The 24,752-nt window shown below is 52.5% G+C and overlaps 2 protein-coding genes across 2 annotated transcripts in view; one reads left to right on the forward strand and one right to left on the reverse strand.

Moving 5' to 3' along the window:
* Positions 1-24,039, reverse strand: part of LG2H6orf132 (linkage group 2 C6orf132 homolog) — a 30,816-nt gene extending 6,777 nt beyond the window's left edge. Inside the window, exons 1-3 of the mRNA XM_026785434.1 lie at positions 23,895-24,039; positions 14,030-14,136; positions 117-192 (exon numbers count right to left, since the gene is read on the reverse strand). Coding sequence (XP_026641235.1) covers positions 117-192; positions 14,030-14,136; positions 23,895-24,039 — 328 coding nt within the window. The remainder of the gene's footprint in view (positions 1-116; positions 193-14,029; positions 14,137-23,894) is intronic.
* LOC101996903 overlaps positions 24,019-24,752 on the forward strand; it is a 22,426-nt gene continuing 21,692 nt past the window's right edge. Inside the window, exon 1 of the mRNA XM_005359713.3 lies at positions 24,019-24,237. Within this exon, the coding sequence (XP_005359770.1) occupies positions 24,038-24,237 (200 nt within the window). The 5' untranslated portion in view covers positions 24,019-24,037. The remainder of the gene's footprint in view (positions 24,238-24,752) is intronic.

Genomic DNA, 24,752 nt, shown 5'->3' on the forward strand with positions numbered 1-24,752 from the left:
CAGCTGGGGAGATGGAGCAGGTGGAGGGAGAAAGATGAAGACTTGGCCTCCAGCTGGGGAGATGGAGCAGGTGGAGGGGGAAAGATGAAGAAACCACAAGATCAGAGTTCTCTTACCTCCCACTTCTTTGTCTGCAAAGTCTTCTGGGACAGAAGGGGTGGGCACAGCCAGCCCATGGTTCTCCTGGGCATTCTGAAAGAGATCCGAGAGAGGTCAGGGGGCATAGAGAGAGAGATGGAAGACCAGCCAGATCTCTGATTCCGGCTGCGAGTCTGTTGACTTGCTGAAGATGGTGGTCACTTTACAACTTTGTAAGTAGATGAAAACAGAGTGGGTTCACTCATCTTAGAGTGTGCAGTGCCCACAGAAGAGGCCAGGCTAGAGAGAGAGTCACACACAGTTGGGAATGACCATGTGGGTGCTGGGACTGAACCTGGGTCCCCTGCAAGAGCAGCAAGTGCTCTTAACCGATGAATCATCTCTCCAGCCCTAAGTGTGAATTTTAAAAGATGGGTTTGGTCCAGGGATATACTCAATTGGTAGAGTATTTGCCTAGAATACATAAAGCCCCGAGTTCAAGCCCTGGCACTGCAAAAACTGGGTGTGGGGGGCATGCCTGTCATCTCAGTACACAGGGCAGGTAGTTCAAGGACAGTCTCAGTTATATAGTGAGCTTGAAGCCAGCTTGAGAGACATGGGACTGTCAAAAAAAAAAAAAAGCCAAGTATCCGGTTGTCTCTCAGCTAGAAATGCATGCTTAGGGGCTGCCAGTCAAACCGTTCATTTCTCTGTGCACGTAGGAGAACAACCACAAAAGAGCGTAAGTGCTAGTCGTGTAGTTACAGACCAGATTTGCAAATACAGCATCAGCAGCAATGAGAATCAACTACACAGGAATGAAAATCCCAATAGCAAACCAAGGAGCCAGGTGTGGCACGGGCCTTTATTTCCAGCTCAAGGTCATCCAGGTCGACAGAGTAGCTCCAGGCTATAGAAGACCCTGTCAGCTGGGGAGATAGCTCAGAGGGTAACGGTGCTTGCTGCCAAGGCTGAGCTCAGTCCTGGGGACCCAGAAGGGACAGAGAGAACCAGCTCTTGTCCCCAAACCTAAGAACCCTGCAGCGACTCCTTCTGGCTACCCAGTGGCCAGAGGCTAATACCACATCCTGACCTCGTGTTTACTCTGAGCTATCATCAGGAATTTACAGAAAAATAAGTAAGTGATGAAGCAGCAGGGCTTCCAGGCCGTGCGGGGCCCCTCTCTTCTCCGGAGGTAACAGAGAGACCATGTTTACACAGCTGTGGCTCTCCCCAAACACACATTTCCATAGATCAACAAAGCGCTCACCTGCTGCTCCGGTAAGGCACAGCGTGGAGCTTTTGATGGGTCTGGGGCCTGGTCTGGGCCACAAGCCCACCTTCCTTTCCCACACCACCTCCTTCCTTCCCGTTTGCCCCTCCTAACTGCAGTCTGTGTTCCTCCTGGGGCTGGAACTTCCTAGCCCATCTCTCCCACCTTCCCTCCTTTTCTGAGCAAAGACGACCTTGAACTTCTAATTTCCCTGCCTCCACCTACCCAGTGCTGGGATTCCAGTTGTCACCAGCACTCCTGGCTCGTTGTGGTGCTGAGAATCAAATCTAGGGCTTTGCACATCCCAGATAAGCCTGCTACTGACTGAGCCACACTCCCAGCGCCCCCTCCTTTCTAATAAGAATGCTCCTGTGAACACACCACCTCAGGCACCACTCGATGAGATGTCCCCTGTATTTACTACATGAGGACATGACACTCAGAAGCACTGGAGAAATAACTGAAAGCATGCACCTGGGCCCATGCGGGCACTACCACACCTGAGCCCGTGAAGCCCATGTGGGCACTACCACACCCGGGTCTGTGGAGCCCATGCCGGCACTACCACACCCAGGTCCACAGAGCTCATGCCGGCTCTACCACACCCGGGCCCGTGGAGCCCATGCCGGCACTACCACACCCGGGTCTGTGGAGCCCATGCCGGCACTACCACACCCGGGTCTGTGGAGCCCATGCCGGCACTACCACACCCAGGTCTGTGGAGCCCATGCCGGCACTACCACACCTGGGCCTGTGGAGTTCATGCTGGGCATCCTGCCCCTCCACAGCGCTCCTCTGAGGACTAGCTGCGCTGTCTGTTGTAAACAGGCAAGAGTTGTGAGCACTGGCTTTGGAGCATGAGGCCTAGATGTGACCAACCCTGCTACCCAGCCACAGAACTGTGTCTGCTATCTCTGCCTGTGAAAGTTCTAAAACCAGAATGTACCCATGCGCCCATCCAAGGAGGCCATGAAGAATCAATGAAGCAATGTCCAGAAAGCACTGGGCTCATGGCATAGGATGGAAGGAAGGGGCCACCCGCTGCCCGCGCCAGGTCCTACTGCTGTCCTGCTGCTGTCCTAAACCACCCAAGCAAGGCTGTCTGCCTTCGCTCTCCTCCATCTCCACTGCATAAGGCACGTGCCGCTTGTTTGCTTTCTCCAGAATTCTTACTTTTGTGTGTTGCATGTGCCTGAGTATATATATATGTACCGTGTGTGTGTGTGTGTGTATGTATGCACACGCGCGCGCATACAAACCAAGCTGTCCCCAGATCCGCAAGCCCATTTTCCCCTCTCATATCTCATGGTTTCAGTTCTTAGCAGCTGCTTCCAACGCTCTCAAGAGGAGGCAAATTCAAGCTCATTTGAATCTCAGCCTCAGCAAAACAGTTTCCTCTTTTGCTTATGGGACCCAGCCGGCTGCAGCCTACAGACAGGCCTGGATGGGGACCAGCTCCGTGTGGACAGTGGAGGCGTGCATTGTATCACCCTCGGGGTTGCCCAGTTCTCACTGTCCTCTGGGAACTGAGGCAAAGTCTCACGAAGAGGGTTTGGGGATGGGGAGGTCGTCTGCAGGCAAGTGCTTGCTGTGTGAGCGCAAGGCCTGAGTTCCAACACTGGAGAACCCGCATAGAGCTGGAAGCAGTAGTGAGTGCCGTCATGTAATGCCAGCACTCTGATGGCGAGATGAAAGGCAGATGGAGGAAACCCCTGGAAACGGAAGTGTGCAGGCCAGCTAAGCCAGCACAAGAGCAACAAGAGACCCTGTCTCAAACAGGATAGAAGGGGAGGAGCAACACCCCAGGTGTTCTTTGACCTCTCTCTCTCTCTCTCTCTCTCTCTCTCTCTCTCTCTATATATATATATATATATATATATATATATATGCATGCTTTGGTGCGCGTGCGCACACACACACACACACACACGCAGGCACGCACACACAGATAAAACAGAGAAGGGCTTGGAGGTGCATTTGCAGGCCACGTGTGGTCTCGGAGTAGGGAAGGGGCGTGTCATGAAGAGCACGCGGGGACAGTTGATAGTTGCTGGCTGTAAACAGTTTACCAGATAACAGTACAGTCACCAACACTACCTTCCGGGGTGTTGCCAGACGCTGTCTCCTTGGGCAATACGCCAGGAGGACTTGGGGTGAAAGGACGCGATTTCTCAGCCCTTAAGAGACTCATAAGGAAACAAAATACACTTTTGTTTTCTTTTTCTGTTTTTTCTGAGACGGCGTTTCTCTGTGTAGCCCTGGCTGTCCTGGAACTTACTCTTAGACTAGGCTGGCCTTGAATTCAGAAATCCCTCTGCCCCCTGAGTGCTGGGATTAAAGGCATGTGCCACCACCACTGCCTGACCAAATGCAGTGAGAGAGAGAGAGAGAGAGAGAGAGAGAGAGAGAGAGAGAGAGAGAGAACGAGGTGGGTGTGGAGGGGGGTGTGACTCAGGGTCAAGTAGTCTGGCATACTTGGTGGAGTTCCAGGCCAGTGAGAGACTCTCTCAAACAAAAGATGGAAGACTTGGAAGATGTGATGGTTAGCTTACCTGTCTACTAGACACAACCCAGATCACCTGGTTAGAGCAGGCTGGCCTGTGAGATATGACAGTGGGCAGCACCATCCCCTGGTGGAGCCCTGGACTGTACAGCAGTGGGAGGACCACACGGGCAGTGGGGGTGCAGACGTCCTCTCTGCTCTGGGCTGCGGATGTGCCTGCCATGAGCCACCCACCCTCGGGAGCTCCTGTGGCTGTGGCATCCGCACGGTGGGCTATAACCGGGAACTGTAACCCAATGAACGCTTTTTCACCTAAGCTGCTTTGCCAGGGTGCCCTGTCACAGCAGCACTCTGAAGACCTGCCACCGAGGTTGTCCTCCGGCCTCCATGTGTGTAATCACACGCCTACGTGCCCCTTCCCCCGTACACATGAAAACAGCTGGATATCGTGGGCACACCTGTAATTCTAGCGCTTGGGAAGTAGAGGCAGGAGGACCACGGTGAGCAGTGACCTGGGTTATATGAGGCCCTGTCTCAGAAAAATAAAAGCAGAGTTATACCCGTCCTCTGGGCCAACAAGATGGCTCAGACAACAATGTGCTTGCTTCCCAACAATGAAAGCCTACAACTGAGTTTAATTCCTAGAACCCATAAAGGTGGAAGAGAAGGCATGAAGTTGTCCCCTGACCTGTGAATACGTAGACATGCATCATATATGTATGTGTGTGTGTGACATATGATAGGTACACACACAGTAATAAACAGAAATTTACAGAGAGGAGGGAAGGAGGAGGGCTAGGGAGATGCTCAAAGGTAAACCTCCTGTGATGCAAACCGGACACCCCAAGTGAGAGCCCCCAAACCCACAGAAGAAGCTAGATGTAGTGGCGAGCACTGTGACGTCAGCACCCGAGAGACAGGAGGACTGAGGGAAGGTCTAGGGTGCTACCTTGGAGTACGCCTCAGCGCCCCAACACGAGAGACCTTGCCTCAAGCGAGGTGGAAGGAAAGGATGACCCCCAAAGCTGTCCTCTGACCTCGATGTTCTGGGACGCTGGCTCATAAGGTGTCTCTGCTATGACTCCTCACCCAGGCTGTGTGACTACAGATGTGGGCACACCAGGCCCTCTGTAAGGAACAGGGTGTTGTTAGCTCATCCTATTTCCCTGGCCTCAGGGGGTTGTCTGACTCCAGAGACTTGTCAGGGAAGTGCAGTAGAGGAGGAGAAAGCCCGGAAAGCAGTTTCCTGGAGCCACAGGCTAACAGTTGTGGTGTGTGTGTGTGGTATGTATGTGATGTGTGATATGTGTATGGTGTGTGTGTGGTGTGTATGAGAGGTGTTGTGTGACTGTATGTGGTGTGTGTGAATGTGGTATGTGTGTATGTGTGGTATGTGTATGGTGTGTGTGTGTATGGTGTGTGTATATGGTATATGTAGTGTGTGTGTATGGTGTGTGTGTGTGGTGTATATGTGAGGTGTTGTGTGACTGTATGTGGTGTGTATGTGATGTGTGTGAATGTGGTATGTGTGTATGTGTGGTGTGTGTATATGGTATATGTAGTGTGTGTGTATGGTGTGTGTGTGGTGTGTGTGTGGAGTGTATGTGTGTGTGTGTATATGTATGTGTGGTGTGTATGTGAGGTGTTGTGTGACTGTATGTGGTGTGTGTGTGATATGTGTGTTGCCCTGCTCTCCTCAGCACCACCCTATCCTTGGCCTCTAGCTCTGGTAAAATAGCAGACTGTGTCCAAGATGCTGTGTGTGGGGGTCACTCAGTGCACTGCTCGTAAGGGGTGGCCGTCCACCTCTCCATGGAGTGGACTAGCCTGTGGGCAGCTTGCGGCGTGCTCAGATGAGCCACACCCTCTCCTGCTGTGGCAGGTGCCCTCACTCAGGGCCTGGGGCAGAGTTCAGCCTGGCTCTGACAGTCAGGAAAGGCATGAAACTGGGCTTTGGCGCTTCCTGGGGCCTCAACGAGACAACGCCCAGAAGCTACAGTCGTGGGCCGTCTACTTTTCACAGAGGTCCATGGTGGAGCCTTTGCTCAGGAGGACAAGGCCAGTGAGCCAGCTGCACTGCAGGGCCAGCAGAGGGCCTGATGGAGAGAGGCGCCACTCTGAAAAGATGCGCGCCATTTTCCTCCTTATGTCTGTTTCTCCACTTCAAAACACAGGGTTTCATATAGGCCAAGGTTGGCCTCGAATCCTGATCCTCTTGCCTCTGTTCCCGTATACCAGATTATATACATTAAGTCACTGTGTCTAGCTACCTTCCTTCCTTCCTTCTTTTTTTTTTTTTGACAGGGTCTTATTCTGTAGCCCTGGCTGTCCTAGAACTCACTCTGTAGACCAGGCTGGCCTTGAACTCAGAGATCCACCTGCCTCTGCCTTCTGAGTGCTGGGATTAAAGGCGTGCGCCACCACACCTGAACCTTCCTTTCTTAAATTTCATTCATTCATTCATTCATTTATTTATTTATTTATTTATGTTTGTGTGTGTATATGTGTGTGGGGATGGACATACCATAGTGAGCTTGTGGAGTCAGGGGACAGCCTGTGGGAGTCACTTCTTTGTCTCTACCACATGGGTCTCAGGGATCAAATTGAGGTCATCAGACCTGGTGGTGAGCGCCTTTTCCCACGGAGCCATCTCGCAGTCCTCCAGTCTCCTTCTTAAGAAGTGATTGTTTTTCATTCATAATTAAAAAACACCCAGTGCTGTTCCTAAACGTTATTGTGGCTGTATGTGTTTGCTCATACTCAATCCACACAGCTAGCTGGGAGGGTGGGGCTAAGATCAGGCTAAATTCCCGGCCAGCCCGGCCAGTAGAGCAGGACTGAACTAACTGTAGCTCACACTATCTTTCAGTCTCATGGTACACGCCTGTAATGTCCACGCTTGGACGACAGAGGCAGGGGGATTGCTACCTGTTTGAGGCTAGCTAGCCTGGGCAACATATGGAGACCCTGTCTCAAATAAAACACACAAAAACAAAATGAGCTGGGAGTAGTATCAAACCCCTATGCTCCCAGCACTCGGGGGAGGCAGAGGCAGGAGGAGCAGCGAGTCAAGGCCAGCCTGGGCTATGTAAAGTTCTGTTTCAAAAGAACAAACTATAAAACAGCCCAAATAAAGTATCCCAAAGGCAGGGACCTTAGCTGTCACTGACAGTGCTCAGTGAGTGCCTCCTCCCCCTCCAGGACTCCTCATCTGCACTCTGTAAAGTGGAGTGACCCCTTAGGTTTGCTGGACTACAGAGGCTGAGGCATGCCCATAGGCCCCCAAAAGCAGGCCAGAGAAAGGTTACCGCGTCTAGGCTCCTCTCCCATGTCTAATCAAAAATCAGCAGGAGGCAGGAGAGATGCTCAACAGTTAAGAGCACAGACTGTTCTTCCTGAGGACCTGGTTCGATTCCCAGCACCCACACACAGGAGGCACCTCACAACTCTGTTACTACAGTTCCAGAGGATCCAATGCCTTCTTCTGGCCTCTATGGGCAACACACACACACACACATGCACGCACGCACGCAAGCACACACACACACAGAAATATATACAGGCAAAACATTCATACCACAAAATAAAAAATAATTAAACCTCAAAACATTAATCAACAACACCATCAGAACCCTCTGTGGTTAGTAAGAGCCTAGACATTCGGATGCTCTACACAGGGCACAGCCTGTGACTCCTCTGTACAGTGCATTGAGGAAATGGGCGTTTCCCTGTGGTCAGGGACAAGTCACCAGGGATCCTCTCCTGTCCTTTTGCTATCATTTTAGGGTGGAAGAGAAGAGGAAGGAAAGGAGGGAAGTAGAGGAAGCACACCCCTCTCCTCCCTTGAGTAGAGTCTGCTATTCACCCCTGCTGCCACAGAGAACTCAAGGAGGCAGGACTCTGAGGGCTCTGTCCCATCCCACTGACCTTCTCTTGCCCTGCACTGCACATCCTCATGCCTGGGATTCCTAAGAGTCCAGCCAAGGGTAGATCCTTAGAGGCTGGGTCAGCACGTGAATACACGACTAACCTTGGCATTGGAGGGCCTGAAAAGCTTCCTCACCAGCCTCCTCCCGAGGCCTGTCAGTGCCCAGCTGCGGAGATGGATGGGGAGGGTGGGGAGGAAGAAGCCCCTGCCCCAGCTGTGACCCAGGCTTGGGTCCTCTCCCAAGGCCCCTGGGTGGAAATCACAAAGAAAACTTTCCAGGCCAGGGTGTTCGGCTGAGTGAAGAGCAGTGCCTGTCACTGCCTTGCAGGGGGCCTGTGTGGGGTGTTGGCCAAGGACAGTGCTGGAGGCTGACAGGATGGCAGCACAGACCCAGGATGGCACAGACCCGGGAACAGCTGTGTTCTCTCCCTTACACTTAGTGTCTCTGGAATCAGACTCAGTGGGCGACTTTAGAAGTGAGCTCAGCCGAGAGGGGGCGTGCTTAGTTAGCACGCCTTGATCCCAGCACTGAGCAGATCAGACGTGGTGGCGCAAGCCTGTAATTCCAGCATTCCAGAGGAGATACAGGAGGATCAGGAGTTCATGGTTGTGCTCACAAGATGATTCAGTAGGAAAGAACCTGTCACAGAATCTGATGACCCGAGTCCAGTCCCCAGGCCCCCTGAGAGCTGAGGGAATTGCCAACGGCAGAAATGAGAACAGACTCACACACACACCTTTGACTTACACACACACACTAAGGCATGAGAGTACACATATGCACTAAATAATAAATAAATGTCATTTTAAAAATGTAAGTTAATGGCTAACCCTTTTAATTTCAGCACTAGGAGGCAGAGACAGGAGGATCTCTGAGTTTGAGGCCTGTCTGATCTACACAGAGCTACATAGTAAGAGCCTGTTCAAACAAGCAAAGAAATTCAAATTACTATTAAAAGTTCAGGATAATCCAGGCCCGATTCCAGAGTTGTCTGTTTAAATCTCTCCCCCTCCCCTCCGTCCACTTTTAACTTCTCTTCCTGGTCCGCCGTCCTGAGGCAGCCACCATGGTGCTTGTGTGTGCAGGAGCCCAGGGGCTAGCCAAGAGGCCACTGTTTAAAGGTAAGGGTGTCGGTGGCGATGCTTTGGGGTTTTGCGTTGGGGCTCTTGTGATTCATGGGGTCAGGTGGGTGGGGAAGGGGCAAACACTCCACCTTTACTCTTCACTGCAGGCCTCTGACACCCCTTACCCCATAACCTTTCCGATCAACATCACCTACATGAATCAGTCACACCCCACACTGCCTTGTCTGGGCCTTGATTTAGGGATAAGCTCCCCAAATGGATGGGCAGGCTCCATGGGAGGGCTGGAGTTGCCTTCAGCTGTTTCTTTGAGTTCCCAGGTAACCAAGGACTAGAGGGAGGGGGCTGAAGACAGGTCTCTCCTGCAGCTCAGGGATGCCTCCCCTTGGCAAGGCCAGGCCTATGTGACTCAGAGGGTAGGGCAACCCAGGGAGCTCTCACCGCCTTGGGCACCCCCAGACCTGTCTAGCCAGTTTGTCCGTATTTACCACATGGGCATTTGATTTCTAATTTCTCATTAGCATCAGCCTAGGGGTGACCGGATCAGAGTGAGGGGGAGAAGAGGTCACCCCAGAGGAAAGTACAGTCTTTCCTTCAGCCACTGCTCAGGGTTAGCCTCGGAAGTATAGGGCAGCTCTGCCTTGAGCTTGGGGAGACATTGTTCTCCCAGAGGCTGTGACAAAGCCCCAAGACCCAGCTCTGTTTGAGGCTGGGTCTCTGTGGATCCCTGGCTGTCCTGGAACTCAAAGATCCTCCCACATTCTGGGATTAAAAGCACAGGCCACAAGCCTGGACTCTGTGCTTGTCCAGGGCAGGCCTTCCCTCCCTTGGGTCCAGCATTCCTTTTATTATTGTTATCATCACTGATATTTCATTTATTTATTTCGTGTGCGGGTGCCATGCGCACAGATGACTCAGGGGTCAGAGGATGACAGCATGCGGGCTCCAGGGATTCGCTCAGGCCATGTGGCAGGCTTGGCAGCACGAGTGGATAGAGAGTCTTTATCCTCCGAGTTCTCTCACGGGCCCATATCTCTGTGTTCTCATTCCCCACCCCATACCAGGAGTGAACCCAGCGTACTGCACACCCTCGACAAGAGCTCTGTGACTGAGCCCCGCCCCGGCACTTGTGTATCTATCTATATTGTAAAACGAGATCCGGCTACCTGGAGCCCAGACTGATTTCTAACTTTCAGGCCTCCTTGCTGCAGCTCCTGGGAGCTTAGGCCTGCACCACCAGGCTGGCAACATGTTCCCACCCACTTCTGCTGTCTGGTGGCTCTAGCCAGTTCCTCAAAGCCCCAGAACAGCGAGGTGAGTAGACCTGGTGGCCAGACGGCAAACTCCAGGAAGGTTGATCTCCAGGAAGCAACCCAAGCTGGTGTCAGAGTTCACCATGCCCCCTCCTGTGCATTATAGTCACAGTTGGGGACACCTAGAGGACCATTCCCAGAAAACCCACCAAAGGGCAAGGAGTCAGAGGCCCGGAGAGAACAAGGGCCTGGCCCTCTGTCACTCCACAACAGGGTTGGGACTGGGGACAGGTACCCGATGGCCAACTCCAGGGCCCAGCCTGGTCACCAAGGAGTCCAAGGGTCTGTTTCATGATTGGCCTTGGGTTGTGGACACTTGAGAAAGTATTTCCTAGAGTAGGGACATCGGAGGGCACCTCTTTTTGAACACTTCCCTGGCTGGCTCTTGAAAGGTACTCAAGATGAGGGGCCATTCAGAAGATGGCCCAGGCAGAGCTCAAAGACCCTTGCTGTTCCTGTCACCCTTTTCTCAAGTGACGATGCATCATGACTCCCCTTCCCTGCCTCCTGGCCTGGACGGTGTCTTTTTGCAAGTGGGAGGGTAGGGAAGGGCTAAGGACCTCAGAGGTTTAATACAATGTCAGGCAAAAGGGGCAAGGCTCAGGTACTGGCCCAGGGCCCCTCCCACACTGACATGGGGCTGGGGCCCGTGTGCGCGCACACGTGTGTGAGCCCACACACACCTGGGGCACTGGAAGAAAGCCCAGCGCTATGGAAGGGGTCTGAGATTAGAGTGGAGAACATGAGCTGCTCAGCTGCCCTCCAGGAGCAGCTGGTGGATGAGGCCTTAAGCTACTCCAGACCCGTAACCTGAAGCAGGATCTGAGCTGCAATTAGGCCAAGCACACCAGAGATGGCTTCAGTGGGGCCTGCAGGTCCTCAGTGAAGACCACTTTAGACCCTTTGAGGCTCCAAGGGTCTCAGAACCAAGAGGCGGCAGGGTAGGGATGGAGAGGGCCAAGCCAGGGAAATGCGAGTGTTTTGTGCCAAGGCTGCCAGGTGGGGCATGGAGGGATGGTCAGGGTCAGGGCAGTCTGAAGGGCATCTGGCTGTAGAGGGCTTGGGTCTACAGGACCATAAGCAAGCCATTTCCTGTCTCAGGGCTATAGCTCTGTGGCTGTAAAATGGGGGTTTGGAGGGGGGGCCCTCTGTTTGCGTGTCTGACCTCTGTAATGATGATCACAGAGTGGGTGGGACAGATAGCAGCCCCACCTGCGTTCCTCACTTAACCGGCACTGAAGGACTGTGGGTTCAGTTCCTGGTCTATAAAGGACGATCCCATGGACCTAATTGGGCTTTAGTTGTTGGTTTGACAAGTGTTTTCTCTCCCATTCTCCATAGTGGGGCCTTCCTGATGGGTCCAGAAAGAATGCTCCCAGGGCAAGTCCCCAGGAGGCCCCAGTACTCCAGGCCTGAGCAACCCTCCAAGTGGGACCTGCGGTAATCTTCCACCAGCTTCCCTAGGGGCTGCCCAGATAGAGGTGTTGGGGAGGGAAGTAATGGCATGCAGGAAAGGCCCAGAGTGGGCAGGAGGGAGAGATGTAGGAGAGTAGAGGGGGCCTCACAGACCCTGTAGTCATGGGTCAGGGGGGGTCAGGACAACGGGAGCCAGTCACGATCTAACGACCAGTCCAGGGACAGGCGTGTCCCATACCGCCATCCCCAGCGTGTGCTATGGATCGAAGAGAGCACGGAACTCACATCCAGAAACAGGACGGCGATATCATCGTGGCTGCCGCAGCCTTACACACAGCTATACGCATCTCGGGAAACAGGGTGGTCAGGATTTAGGGTGGTTTTTTCAATTTTTTTCCCCCTTTGGTTTCTCTTTCTTTTTTCTTTTTTGAGACAGGCTTTCTCTGTGTAGCTTTGGAGCCTGTCCCGGAACTCACTCTATAGACCAGGCTGGCCTCGAACTCACTGAGATCCACCTGCCTTTGCCTCCTGCATGCTAGAATTAAAGGTGTGTGCCACCACCATGTGCCCTTTTGTTTGTTTACTTATTTTTGGAGACAGGGTTTCTTTGTATAGCCTGGAACTAGCTGTTTTTTTGGTTTTTTGGAAGGGGGTTGTTTTGTTTTTAGTCTTTATGTTGGAAGTGGAAATTCTGTATCTGTCTGTGTGCTGCTTTTGTTGTTGACATGACAAGGTGTCATGTAGCCCAGGCTAGCCTCAAACTCATTATGTAGTTAAAAATGACTTAGGACTTCTGATTGTCCTGCCTCTACTTCCCAAGTACAGCAATCACAGGAAGGCTCAAACTGTCCTGTTTTGTTCGTTTGTTTTTGTTTTTTATAATGCTGAGGACTGAATCCTGAGGATCATATAAGCACTTTGTCAACTGAACTACAACCCCAGCCTCTGAGATCACTTTTAAACAGAAAATAAGAGATCTGAAAGGCACGGTTATTTGAGACAGGGCCTCAAGTAACCCAGGTTTGCCTTTACTTGCTATGTAGCCAAGGATGACCTGGTCCCATGCCCCAAATGCTGGAGCTGAGGGGCTTCCATGCTCAGCTGTGTTTCTGTAGTGCTGGGAAGTGAGCTCAGGGTCATTTATTTCTTTTTAGTTTGTGTTTGCTTTGTTTTCTGGGCCCTTTGAGACAAGGTCCCCTGTAGCCCAGGCTGTCCTTGAATGCCTGATTCTCCTGCTCCAGCAAGTGCTCAGATTACAGACTTAAGCCACCACATGGACCATCCACTTTTTACTTTGAATAGAGCACCTAGAAATTTTAAAATCACGCATTGACTTGCATTTCATTTTGATTGAACAGCCGTAGAGAACACAGCAACTGTCCTGGCACTAAACAGAACCATTTACCCAGAGGTCCTTTTTTAACAGGCACTTGCTTGGAGCGTGGAGGTCAGGGGGCAGCTTGCAGCAGTTGGCGCTTTCCTTTTACTGTGTGGGTTCTGGGGAACCGAACTTAAGCTGAAGTCACCAGGTTTGGTGGCAAACACCTTTGCCTAACCATCTTCCAGAACTCCTGAGCAGTTCTTGGGTCTGGAGAGATGGCTTACTGTTCTTACACAGGACCTAGGTTCCATTGCCAGCATCCACATGGCTGTTCACAAGTGCTTGTAATTCTACTTCTAGGGTTTATGATTCCCTCTTCTGCTTCTGATGCAAACATACATAAAAGCAAATACCCATACAGATAAAATACATACATACACATATATACATATACACATACAATACATATCTACTTAAGGGTCAAACATCCATACAAATAAAAATGTATACGTAGATATACAATACACATATATACATATTATATATATGTGTGTATGTGTGTATAAGGTGTTTGTTTTGCTGGGCAAAATTGTAATTCTAGTACTTGGGAGGCAGAGGCAGGAAAATCATTAAAGATCCAAATAACAAGTTTCTGAATAGCCAGGGCTAGCAAGATCCTGTCTTGGAACAAAAGATGAGAGTTTTTTGTTTCCTGTAGTTTCACACGCACGCGCACACGCACGCACAGGCATGCGCACATACACACGTCTCAGATGCCCTTCTCCCACGCGTCACTACTGTGTATCCCAATGAGGAAGTTCAGTTGCCACCTCTTCCAGGAAGCCCTTCCTGACTATCCACAGTGAACACACTGGCTGCCTCTGCCTGGCTGCATCCTTACAGTGGGCACAGAGAGCAGCAGTGCAAGCTACGTCATCCCTGCACCCAGAGCCTGGTAGGAAGCCACCGGCCATTAGTAAAACTAACACCTGCTGTGCATGGAGCTGGCGCCCACCACTGGGTGCCTCTCCTAATCCATAGGCTGATGTCTGTGGCGGGCAAGGTGCCCACCCGGAGCGAACTCGGAGTTCAGGCCTAGGCACTGAGCACTTACCAGGGGAAGGAAGGTCAGCAGGGGCCGGACTCTCGGCCGGGCTTTCAGTGTGGCTGTTCCAGATTCACTCACAGTGTTGAACCGACTGTTTTCATAATAGATCCCATCTAAAGGACAGAGAGGGGACAGTGAGCTGGGGATCCAAGGAGGTGACTAGGCCTTGAGGTTGCCAGGTGTGACTCAGGAACGCCCCTCTGACACTGCAAGGTCTCACAGACAAAGGTGTGCTAGTGGCAATTCTAAGATCACTCTGTGGAAGGGACTTGAGCTGTGCTCCCAGGACATTCGGCCCCCAGCAGCCACCATTCTCCCAACACCCTGCCGTGCGCCCTCCTAACCCTCCACGGCCACACAGTACCCTGCCATGTGCCCTTGTAACCCTCCACGGCCGCACAGCTCCTGCCATGCGCTCTCCTAACCCTCCACGGCCACACAGTACCCTGCCATGTGCCCTTGTAACCCTCCACGGCCGCACAGCTCCTGCCATGCGCTCTCCTAACCCTCCACGGCCACACAGCGCCTGCCCTGAGAGCTAGGCCGAAGCCTGAGCTCATCTGGCACAGAAGAAAACAAGGTTGTTTCTCTCAGCTGTTTGCGTTTCTAATCCGGAACAAGCAGGTCAGAGGACCTACCTGCTCCTCCTGTGGCCAGTACCCCCTCACACCCCTGTAGGTCAAGTGTTCCCAAACCACCATCAACATGTGTCTGTGCCCATCTTGCTTCAAGGGTTAAGAAACAACCCAGCTCTGCCACTGGCTGTACATGTTGTTTAACCTCCCTGGGCCTCAGTTTTCCCATCTGTACAATGGAAATTATGGTGCCAACCTTCTAACAGCTCTGAGGTATAGATGTGGCCAGTGCAGAGAGGAACTGAACAAGGGAGGATGACGCTCTGGGCTGACCTGTGAAAAGCAGTGTTCCTGTTCTCAGCCGGCTCCCTTGTGACCTTTGACATCATTGATAAGGATTCCCCATTTCCTCCCAGGCTCGCACTGTCATAGCTACGGGCCTTCTGCTTTATGGGTCATAAGACAGAAGGCACTGTCCTGTTTAACAGACTGGAGGAAACCAGAGGCCATCTCCTCTCCATTCAAAGAGGAAGAAGGTCAGAATCTCAATTAGGCAAAGCCTGGTGTCATGGTGCCTTTAATCCCAGCATTCAGGAGGCAGAAGCAGGCAGAGGTTCCGGAACAGCAAAGTCTACATAGTGATACCCTGTCCAAAGTAACAAATCCCAGTTAACCAGAATCCTGTTACATGGGCCTTTCCTCCTCACACATCTTAGGAGGAAATTACAAGAAAACCCAATAATTTATTTAAAAGAGACTGAGCTAGGCTGGTGAGGCGGCTCACTGGGATTGCTTCCTAAGCCTGTTAGCCTGAGTTCAATCTCCAGGACCCCATGGAGGACGGGAAGGAGTGACTCAAACTCTCCTCTGATCTCCATGCACACACATACTACATACACATGCATGCACACACACGTACCACACAACACACATACCACACACACAGGCGCGCACACACAAGTACCACACACATACTCCACCTCAATGCGTAGATTTGCCGTGGGACAGTTCCCAGTGCTGCTTGGAGCTTTGTGAAGGAACATGATTCCCCAGCCCCCAGTCTGGGTTGCCAGGCTCTGGTCCGAAGACTGGACACAGACAATGGCCAGGGTGCGGCAGAGAAGAAGCAGACTGCCGAAAATGCTGGCCAGAGCAGTTGGTTCTAAACCTGACCCCCACATGTACCCAAGATGGTGGGCGTTCTGTCCTTACCATCTTACAGTCTCAAATGCTGGTGCTTGAGAGACTGAGAAAAGAGGGAGGCTCTGAGCTTCAAGCAAGCATAGACCACACAGTGACTTCCAGGTTAGTCTGAGCTACACTGAGACCTTGTCCCGAAAACAAAACAAAATTCTGGGCTGGTGAGATGGCTTAGTGGTTAAAAGTACTTACTGCTAAGGCTCACGACCTGAGTTTGATCCCCAGGACACACACACACACACACACACACACAGTGACAAAGAGAAAGGGAGAGACTCCTTAAATATCTCTGACCTGGAACTCAAAGAGACTCACCCGCCCCTGTTTGCCTCCCAAGTGCTGGGATTAAAGCATGTACCACCATGCTCAGCAAAGTCTTTTTAAAAGAGAAAAGGGCAAAGCTAATAGGAAAGGGGCAGTGGCTAGACTGGCAGGCCTGTCCCCAGGCCCTGCTAAGTGAGGGACAGCATCAGAGAAGGACACTATGGCCACCATAAGCCAAATTTTTCCCCCAAGGCTCAAGGTCAAGGACCTGAACCAGATAGAATTCCAGGAGTCCACCCTCATGGAATTTCCTCTTAAAGCAGCCGAACTCTGTGGATCACAGTGTCGGGAACCCTGGAATGGGCCTTCCTGAGAAACAGCCCCCTCTTCAGGCCAGTGAGACAAGGAGGGAGGAGAGGAAAAGAAGGGGTGAAGGTGGCTGGAAGGCGGGTGGATAGGGTCCTTGACACGGCGATAGCCCCAGTCAGAAAGCCAGGCCCATCTTCTTGACTGTAGGCCCACTGGAAGGGGCTATGTGCCTAGAGGTTCTGGCAGTGCCGAGCGTGGGGATGCAGGGCGGACTCAGGGGGTCAGAAGGGCAAGGACCTGCACTCAGAGAGGCTTCCAGAGGAAAGGGGAGAGGACCTTCAGGAGTGTCCTTGTGAGCGAGGTGTGAGTCTTAACTGAACCACAGACAAACCAAGCACTGGGAAGAGAGTCCAGCAAGTAAAGGTACTCGCTGAGAAGCCGGATGGCCTGGCATTGTCACTGGTGCCCACATGGTGGAAGGAGAGGACTGATGCCCGCAAACACACACACACCACTGAAAATTACACAAATGTAATGTTTAAAAGTCAAAGGAATCATGAGCACACGTTGGTATTGCCGCCCCCCCATCATCACTGATTTCCACCCCCTTTCTCCTGCTAAGAGTTTCTCCTGCTTTGAGCCTGAATTCGGTCAGATCCCCTGTGCCCAAGGGTAAGAGTCACCGGGAGGGACATGGCCTCTTGCTTTCTTGCCAGGCTTAATTGTGAGTTCTGATGCTTGGGGCTGCCTTCTTGGCACACAGGAAGACCGAGGCCCATAATGGAAGGGACTGGACCAAGGCCACAAGGGCCCAGTGGTGTCAGCGTTCACAGGGTCCCAGACAAGCCTTCACTACAAACAATGTGGTGTCTGCCATGGCCTGGAGCTCAATGCCTCCATAACAGGCCTGTCTGGTTCTCTGGCCTGGGGTGGGGCTGGCATATGGCTCGGAGTCTGTGTTTGACCTAGGGGATGCCATGGGGAAGCTGAGGACTCACTACAAGCTGCGTGCGGACTCTGAGTCCCTTCTTCCTACCCTTCTCCCCAAGAGGAGGAGCCCATGGGACCTTCTGCAAGTCTGCTCCCACAGAGCTCAGGTTGAAAGCCTTTTAGTGAAATGTGCTTTTTGTTCCCCAGGTCCAAATCTGGCGAGGGATCTCCACAGTCACTGAGGCAGAGATATTCTGAGACAGTGACTTAGTTCATGTTCTCTGAATCCTAGATCTGCCCAAAGACACAAGAAAATTAACTAATAAATAAATAAATGCCTAACATATATTAAGTTACAGATACCTAGTATATATTAAGCATATACTATGATCGAGGCACTTTTCCCCCCCTATCCTGGAACTCACTCTGTAGACCAGGCCAGCCTCGAACTCACAGAGATCCACCTGCCTCTGCCACCTGAGTGCTGGGCACTTCTTTTCTGTAGGTGAGGTCTTCCTCTAGCTCAGGCTGACCAGGAACTCACCTGCCTGAGCTACCCTGCCTAATATAGGCACCATTTTTTGTCTTGCACTACAGGTAACTGAACCTGAGCCTTGTGTCTGCCAGGAAACCACTCTGGCGACCACTGAGCTAAACCCAGAGCCACAGGGAAGCACATTCCAACCTTGTGCCTACCCTCTCTGTCATGTGTCCTGTGGGGAAAACACTCTTTCTAAAAAAACATTTTAAAACGTTGTTAGTGTGTGCATATTGTTTTTTTTTCTAACTAAATATTTTTTATTTATTTTACATACCAGCCACAGCCTGTTCTTGGGTACATGTTCTTATGCATATGTGAGCCAGGGTGCATGTGGAGACCTTCCTTCGCATGGGTTCTAGGGACCGAATGCAATACAGCAGCGCCTTTCCCCACCCGGCCATCTTCTGTGAGACAGGGTTTCCCTGTGGAACCCTGGCTGCCCCGGAACTCATTCTTTAGACCAGGCTGGCCTCACACTCAGAGATCTGCCTCCCGCACTGAGTCACCCTGCCAGCCAGGGAAAATACTTGAGAGTCTCAGTTTTGAGGAGGAACCTGAAGCTGGAAGAGGTTATATGCTCACAGTACCACACCTGCTGAACAAGCAGGGCCAATACTCAAGGGCCAGCCTCTAGAATCTTCTCCCTCTGGCCACACAGCGGGGGAAGAGTGCAGAGTCTGAGGGTCTTCTGTAGTCAGTGCAATCCACGCAGAGACACAGGACCTAGGAGGTATATCCAGGTTCACAGCCAGTTCCTCTAGACGATACCTATGAACCTTCTCAGGCTCAGTTTCCCCACCTGTAAAGCGGGGATAATGACTCCTACGTTGTAGGGAGCGTTCCAAGCTCATGGCAGTGAAGCCATCAGGGGTAAGAAAAGGGCTAGAGCGCCCCTGGCGACCTGTTCTAATGGCTTTCAGGGGCTTAGGAGGAATCAAGTCATAGCTTAGGGGACTTGTGCCTTTGACCCAGAGTAACCTGGAACCCCCAAACATACCACACAGCAGACACACAGTGGGGGCCCGTACAGTAGGGTGGGAAGGCTGGGACTTTTAGTCTCCCACCACCGGAGGATCAGCAACAAGGGGTGGCCATGTGAATGTAGCCCACAAATGACATTAATGAGGCCTTTTCTTGCTAATTAGCAGGTTCACATGACAGGAACCTGAAAAGGCCAGTTTGTTTCAGCAAGCCCTAGCAGGCCTGACCTAAGCACCAGAGAGAGGCCTTTGTCCAAGGGCAGAGGGGACGCTGAAGGGAGGTAGGGCAGGGGACGTGCAAAGGACAGCAGTCTAGTGTAGGACTGAAGAGGACGTGGTTCAGCAAAGGTAGCCCTTGTCTAAGGACGGCCGTCTCAGCCCACAGCAACCGGGCGACCTCACCAGGAACTTGCTAGAAACTCTGAACCTCTTCTCATTTTAAACTTGTCCAATCAGGAGCTGATCTTGACAAGGGCCTGTGGGATCGGGTGTGCTCTGCTGCCCCTCGGAGTCTTGATTCCAGGAAGACACAGAATTTATGGATTTTACAAGTCCAGGCCATGGGAACTGACAATGAAGCTGTTACTCAGGTTAGGGGTGTATTCCACGGCTGGGCACTTGCCTAACATGAGTCAGGCTTGGGGTCCTGTGGCTGATACCTCAGAAGAAAGAAAATTATGCTATGATCACTATTAACTTATGGGCTATCGCTGTCAAGGAGGGGCCGCTTTCTAGAGTTAGCTACAGCCAAAAGAGGTACTTACATAATGGGGCAATAGGGAGGGTGAGAGAGTGTGTGCATATGTGTGTGTGTGTGTGTGTGTGTGGTGTGTATGGGGTGTGTCAGGTGGGTGTATGTGCAAGCACATGCTGAACCAGGAAGCCACAGCCTGTCTCTAACAGTGACCTCCAGGCCGTGTTTACTCTAGGTGACAGGAGTGTAAACAAGTCTCCTTCACACCCCAGCAAATCACAAGTCAGTTTCCTACCAGCCGGTGACAGCCTGGCCTTGGCTAGATATGGGCGCTCAGCTCTGGGAGGGTTGTGACTTTCCACCTTCTAGCCTGGCCTGGTATGCAAAGTGTGTGGAGCCTGGGGAGAGAGTCTCAGGAAGGACGCAAGAACCAGCTTCCGTCACAGGGAATGCTGATAAGGCGTCAGCCACAGTTCACCACACACAGATTTCCAGCCTGCTGTATGCCCTGCAGGGGTCTTTGGGAGAAAGCCAAAAGCTCAGCTCCAGCAGGGGAAGGAAAGTCCAAGAATTCCCACAAGCCACCTGGTACAAAGAACCACCTGGGAAGGAAGCGTGTAGGGAATGCTAGCCCAGTTCCTGGGTCCGAGGAATCTGCACCGCATGAGGTCTGAGGGATGAGTGCCTGGACTGGTTCTCCTTTGGTAGAAGCGGGCGGGAGAATCCCCAGCTTCCCGTTGCTGGGATGGGGAGGTTCGGCAGCGGGGAAGGAACCTCAGGTGAGTTGAGCTAAGAGGCCCCAGAAGTGGAGCAACAGCAAGCTTGGTCACAGGCTGCTCCAGCAGCTGCTTTTGTGGCCCAGTCTCTTATCAAAGGAGTCTACAAAGATCTGTGGAGATTCCAATCTGTTTTCTCAAGTACTTAAAAGACAATGGCTCAGCCCTTTGAAGCCCTTGTTCGGGAGGCAGAAGGCTTAATTAGGACTGTGATTGCATTCAGTAGGGCTGAAATCACCAGATACAGGGGCTAGAAAAATGTACCCATCACCCCCTGCGCCTGTTTGCATTTTATCCGAACCCAGCCTGCCCTTGTGCAAACAGATTGAGAGCTGGGACGTGGCCGTAACCAATGCCAGGCAGGCTCAATGCCTTCACATACTTAGACATGGGTTTCTGATTTCCACCCGTCCCCCAGCACTGAAAACCCGGCAGGTGCCGGTCTCAGGGGCCCTTAGACCTGGAATACCCCACCCCTTTGAGACCTCGGGGTGGCCTCTTCAGGTCTATTTCCTTTGGAGTACAGCCACCTGAGGACACGGAAATGAAGTAGGCAGGGACAGGCAAAGTTCAGAGTGGGAGTCAGCCAGGCAGCAACATGCTTGTGGTCCCAGCTAGGAGGCTGAGGCGGGAAGATCGATGGGGTCCAGGAGTTCAGGGCCACTCTGAGCAACATAGCAGGCCACATTTCAATAAAATCAACAAAAAGCTGCAACGACCTGAGTATAACAAACTATGCTTTAGGAACCCCTGGAGAACTTTTTGGAAAGGCTGGGCAGCAGCTACTTTAGAATTTAACATTTCTTGCAGCTACTTATAGCCCCACGGAAACAGTTTCCTTTTTTGTTTGTTTGTTTTTTGAAACAGGGTTTATCTGTAGGACAGCTCTGGCCCTCCTGGAACTGGCTTTGTAGACCAGGCTGGCCTTGAACTCACAGAGATCCCCTTGCCTCTGCCTCCCTGAGTGCTGGGATTAAAGGTGTGCACCACCACAAGCTGCCTTCCTCTTGTGTTTGCAAAGGTTGCCATATACATGACTTCAGGCAGTCAGTCCCTCTTCTAGGGACTGTATATCAAATATTTGCATTACAATTCACTACAGTAACAAAATTACAGTTACAAACCGGGCGATGGTGGCCCACACCTTTAATCCCAGCACTCGGGAGGCAGAGGCAGGCAGATCTCTGTGAGTTCGAGACCAGCCTGGTCTACAGAGCTAGTTCCAGGACAGGCTCCAAAGCCACAGAGAAACCCTGTCTCAAAAAAAACCAAAAAACCAAAAAAAAAAAAAATTACAGTTACAAAGTAGCAACAAAATAATTTAATGGTTGGGGGAATTACCACAACAGGAGGAACTGTATTAAAGGGTCACAGCATTAGGAAGATTGAGAACCACTGATAAGCAGTCTTCACACCCTACACACTGAACAGAAACCACTGAGGCCCGGGGGAGCTAGCTAGCACTATCACTGACAGGTAAGGCTGACAAATTCACTGCCATCCCAGAATCCCCAGCGCCAGTTGCTTTCCTCCTCAACCCCAAGCACAGCAAGGAGGAGAGGTTCTCAGGTCTGTGAGCACCCCAAGAAACAGTCCAGAACGCAGGAGAGCCAGCTTGCTGGGTTGGTACTGTCCGCCCCCCAAAACCCCAGCCCAGTGCACACACAGCCTAGCTGAGTCAGCTGAAGGCCCGGCCCTGCCCCGGGGACAGGGAGGAGCTGTCCCCTAGACTCCTGCCCTGCCTAGACTGGTAAGAGCTGACAGGGTACCCTGTCCCTCTTCTCTCCAGGACGGATGCCTAGCAACAGTCTGGTCATCGGGGAAATAGGGAGAGTGGGAAGGCTGTTCAGAGATTCTCTTTAGAGAGGAAGTCAGGGAGCTGATTCAGTTCACCCTACACCCCTCCTCCAGAGTGAAGTCTGCAAGCTTGCTGCGAGTGGCTCTACCTGGGTCCAGATGTTGGCTCTCACCAGCAAGACCCTGGGGTACTAGCAATTGTCAGACTTGCTTGGCTGTGACTGCTCTGTAAGTTTGCAGTCTACTGAAAAGTGTCTGTTTGTCCCCTCGGGGACAACAGCAGTGCTACCATTTCGATCTTGTGATCCTCAACATGTTCTGTACCCCCCTGTCCTTGGTGTCCTCATCTGGACAGCCAATATTAGTACCTGACACTAGACAAAACCTCAGTCAACACCAAACATTTTGGGAGCTTGCATCTAGGAAAGGGTGGGTATTGGGGCCTCACAGAGTGCTCCTGGAGTATGCCTGCCTGCACGGGTATCTCCAGGTTCCTAAGACACACCCCCACTTTGCCCTGCTCTCTTTTCCTTTGCTGTAGCCTGTGGTCTGCCAGGAACACCCCTCCCTCTCCACTCTGAGGCTAGGTCCCCTTACAGGCGCCTCTCCTCTCTTCCTCATGCTGAGGCATACTGCTAGTTTTGTCCGCCTGTGGTGAGAGGTCTTTGGGTCAGAGAGAGGTGACATCTTGCTGTTGTTCTGGCCCCCAACGTAGTAATATGGGTGTCAAACAAACCATAGCACCAGTGGGGGTTGCAACATCCTCTGTAGCCCAGTGCAGTGACCGTAAGGTAAGAAGGCAGGCAAATCAAGGGGTGATACTTTTTTTTGGGGGGGGGGAGGTTGAGACAGGGCTTCTCTGTGTAACAGTCCTAGCTGTCTTGGAACTAACTCTTGAAGACCAGGCTGGCCTCGAACTCACAGAGATTGGCCTGCCTCTGGGATTAAAGGCGTGTGCCATCACCACCCGATAAGGGGTGATACTCTTGACATCTCTCTCATCAGACCCCAGAATCATGGCTCAGAAACAAGAAGTGAATACCTATCTCCCATTTCCCTGGGTTCTTCTCATTCAAGAGCATACAAACCGTAGATAGAGGAAGAGATAAGGTGACCCATAGCCAGACCTGGGACAGGGCCAGTTTGTTTCCAGAAGTTTGTAAACCCTCGACTCTAGGGCTCCCTGCTCTCCACTCTCCCACCTCTGACTCCTTAATCAGAGACCATAGACAACCCAGACCCAAGTGGACCTGGCAAGAGCCTGTGACACGGTCCCCACCCCCAACCCCAAAGGGGAAGAAAAAAACAAAACAAAACTAATTCAGTGTTGCAAATGGCTGGCAACCTGTTAGCAGTGGCTGCGGTGTCGCTCTCTTTTCTTACCCAAACAGAGCGAAATACAGGGCACCTGAGGCAGGCTCTGCGGAGCAGAGGAAGCGGAAAGGGTGAGGGAGCGATGCCTAGATCTCAGGATCACTTCTGACTCAGAGAGAATGCGGATATGCGGTGGGGTGGGAGACACAGCAAAGACAGCCACACAAACGGAAACCCCACCATAGGTTGCGAAGGAGCCGGGATAGCAGGTGAGGGCGGCAGGGTTCGCCGGCCTCGCTTTAGGGGGTCCCTCTCTGACACGGGCTGCGACGCCTCCTCCCCCTTCCCAGCATCTCCTTGGCCCGTCCGCAGGTTCCAACGTGTCCCTGCCCCTGCCCGCCTTCCCAGCGCCCAAGTGACGCCAGAGTCGGGAGGGAAGAGGCGCCGTCGGGATTTCTCCCTAGTTTTTTCCCCCGGGGTGGTGCACTCACCAAAGTCCCTGGGTCCATCTTCCTGGGCCTCCTGGGTGAAAATCCAGGGTGGGTTGGTGGCGTAGAGGGACGTGGTGGCAGGGTTGGCATGCTTCTTCCCAAAGAGTTTGCTGAAGGTGCCCTGCATCGTCTGGTTCTTTTTCATGCTGCCGCAGGCCTCTCTGTCCCCGAGGGAAGAACCTTCCCTCCCTCGCCCCGTCCTGCCCCTGACTGAACTCCGCAGCGTCTCCCCAGGGGACACTACCAGGCCATGGCCCCCAGCCGCGCTCCCCGCCCGCGCACCCCGCGACAGGTGGTGCGGGCGCCGCCGCCGCTCGCCTGGAAATGCGAGCTACCTGGACAGGTAAGAGGCTGCCGCTGGGACCCGGCTCCGCCCCGCCGCCCAACTCCTCGGGCCACATTCCTGCCTCCTTCTACAACAGCCCATTGTTGGCACGGTGCGCTGCGCTGAGGACCTCGCCCGGCCCACGCCCTGCCTGGGAGAAGAGCCGCCCCCTGCCCCGGGTTCCCCACGGGCCCGCCCAGTCCACCCCCTTTTCCCTGGGCCAGGAAAGGCCTGAGGCGAGTTCCTTACTTCTGTGGGACGTTCCTGAGCAGACATGGGTGGGTAATTTAGAAAAGGTTCTTGTGTCCCGGAAAAGGAACCTCCCTGACCAAGCGTCCTGTGGACCCTCTGACATGTGGGCAGAGACTTTGATGAATATAAGCAATGCCTGTAAAATAGCAAAAAGGTAGCGATCGGGGCTCCACAAAGTGATGTTAGCAAGAAAAAGCACTTGGGAGACAGAGGCAGGAGGATAGTTCAAAGTTTGAGCCAGCCACACAGGCAGTTACAGGCCAGCTATCATGCAGAAATTT

The sequence above is a fragment of the Microtus ochrogaster genome, linkage group LG2, assembly GCF_000317375.1.
Source record: "Microtus ochrogaster isolate Prairie Vole_2 linkage group LG2, MicOch1.0, whole genome shotgun sequence".
In the NCBI taxonomy this organism is placed as follows: Eukaryota; Metazoa; Chordata; class Mammalia; order Rodentia; family Cricetidae; genus Microtus; species Microtus ochrogaster.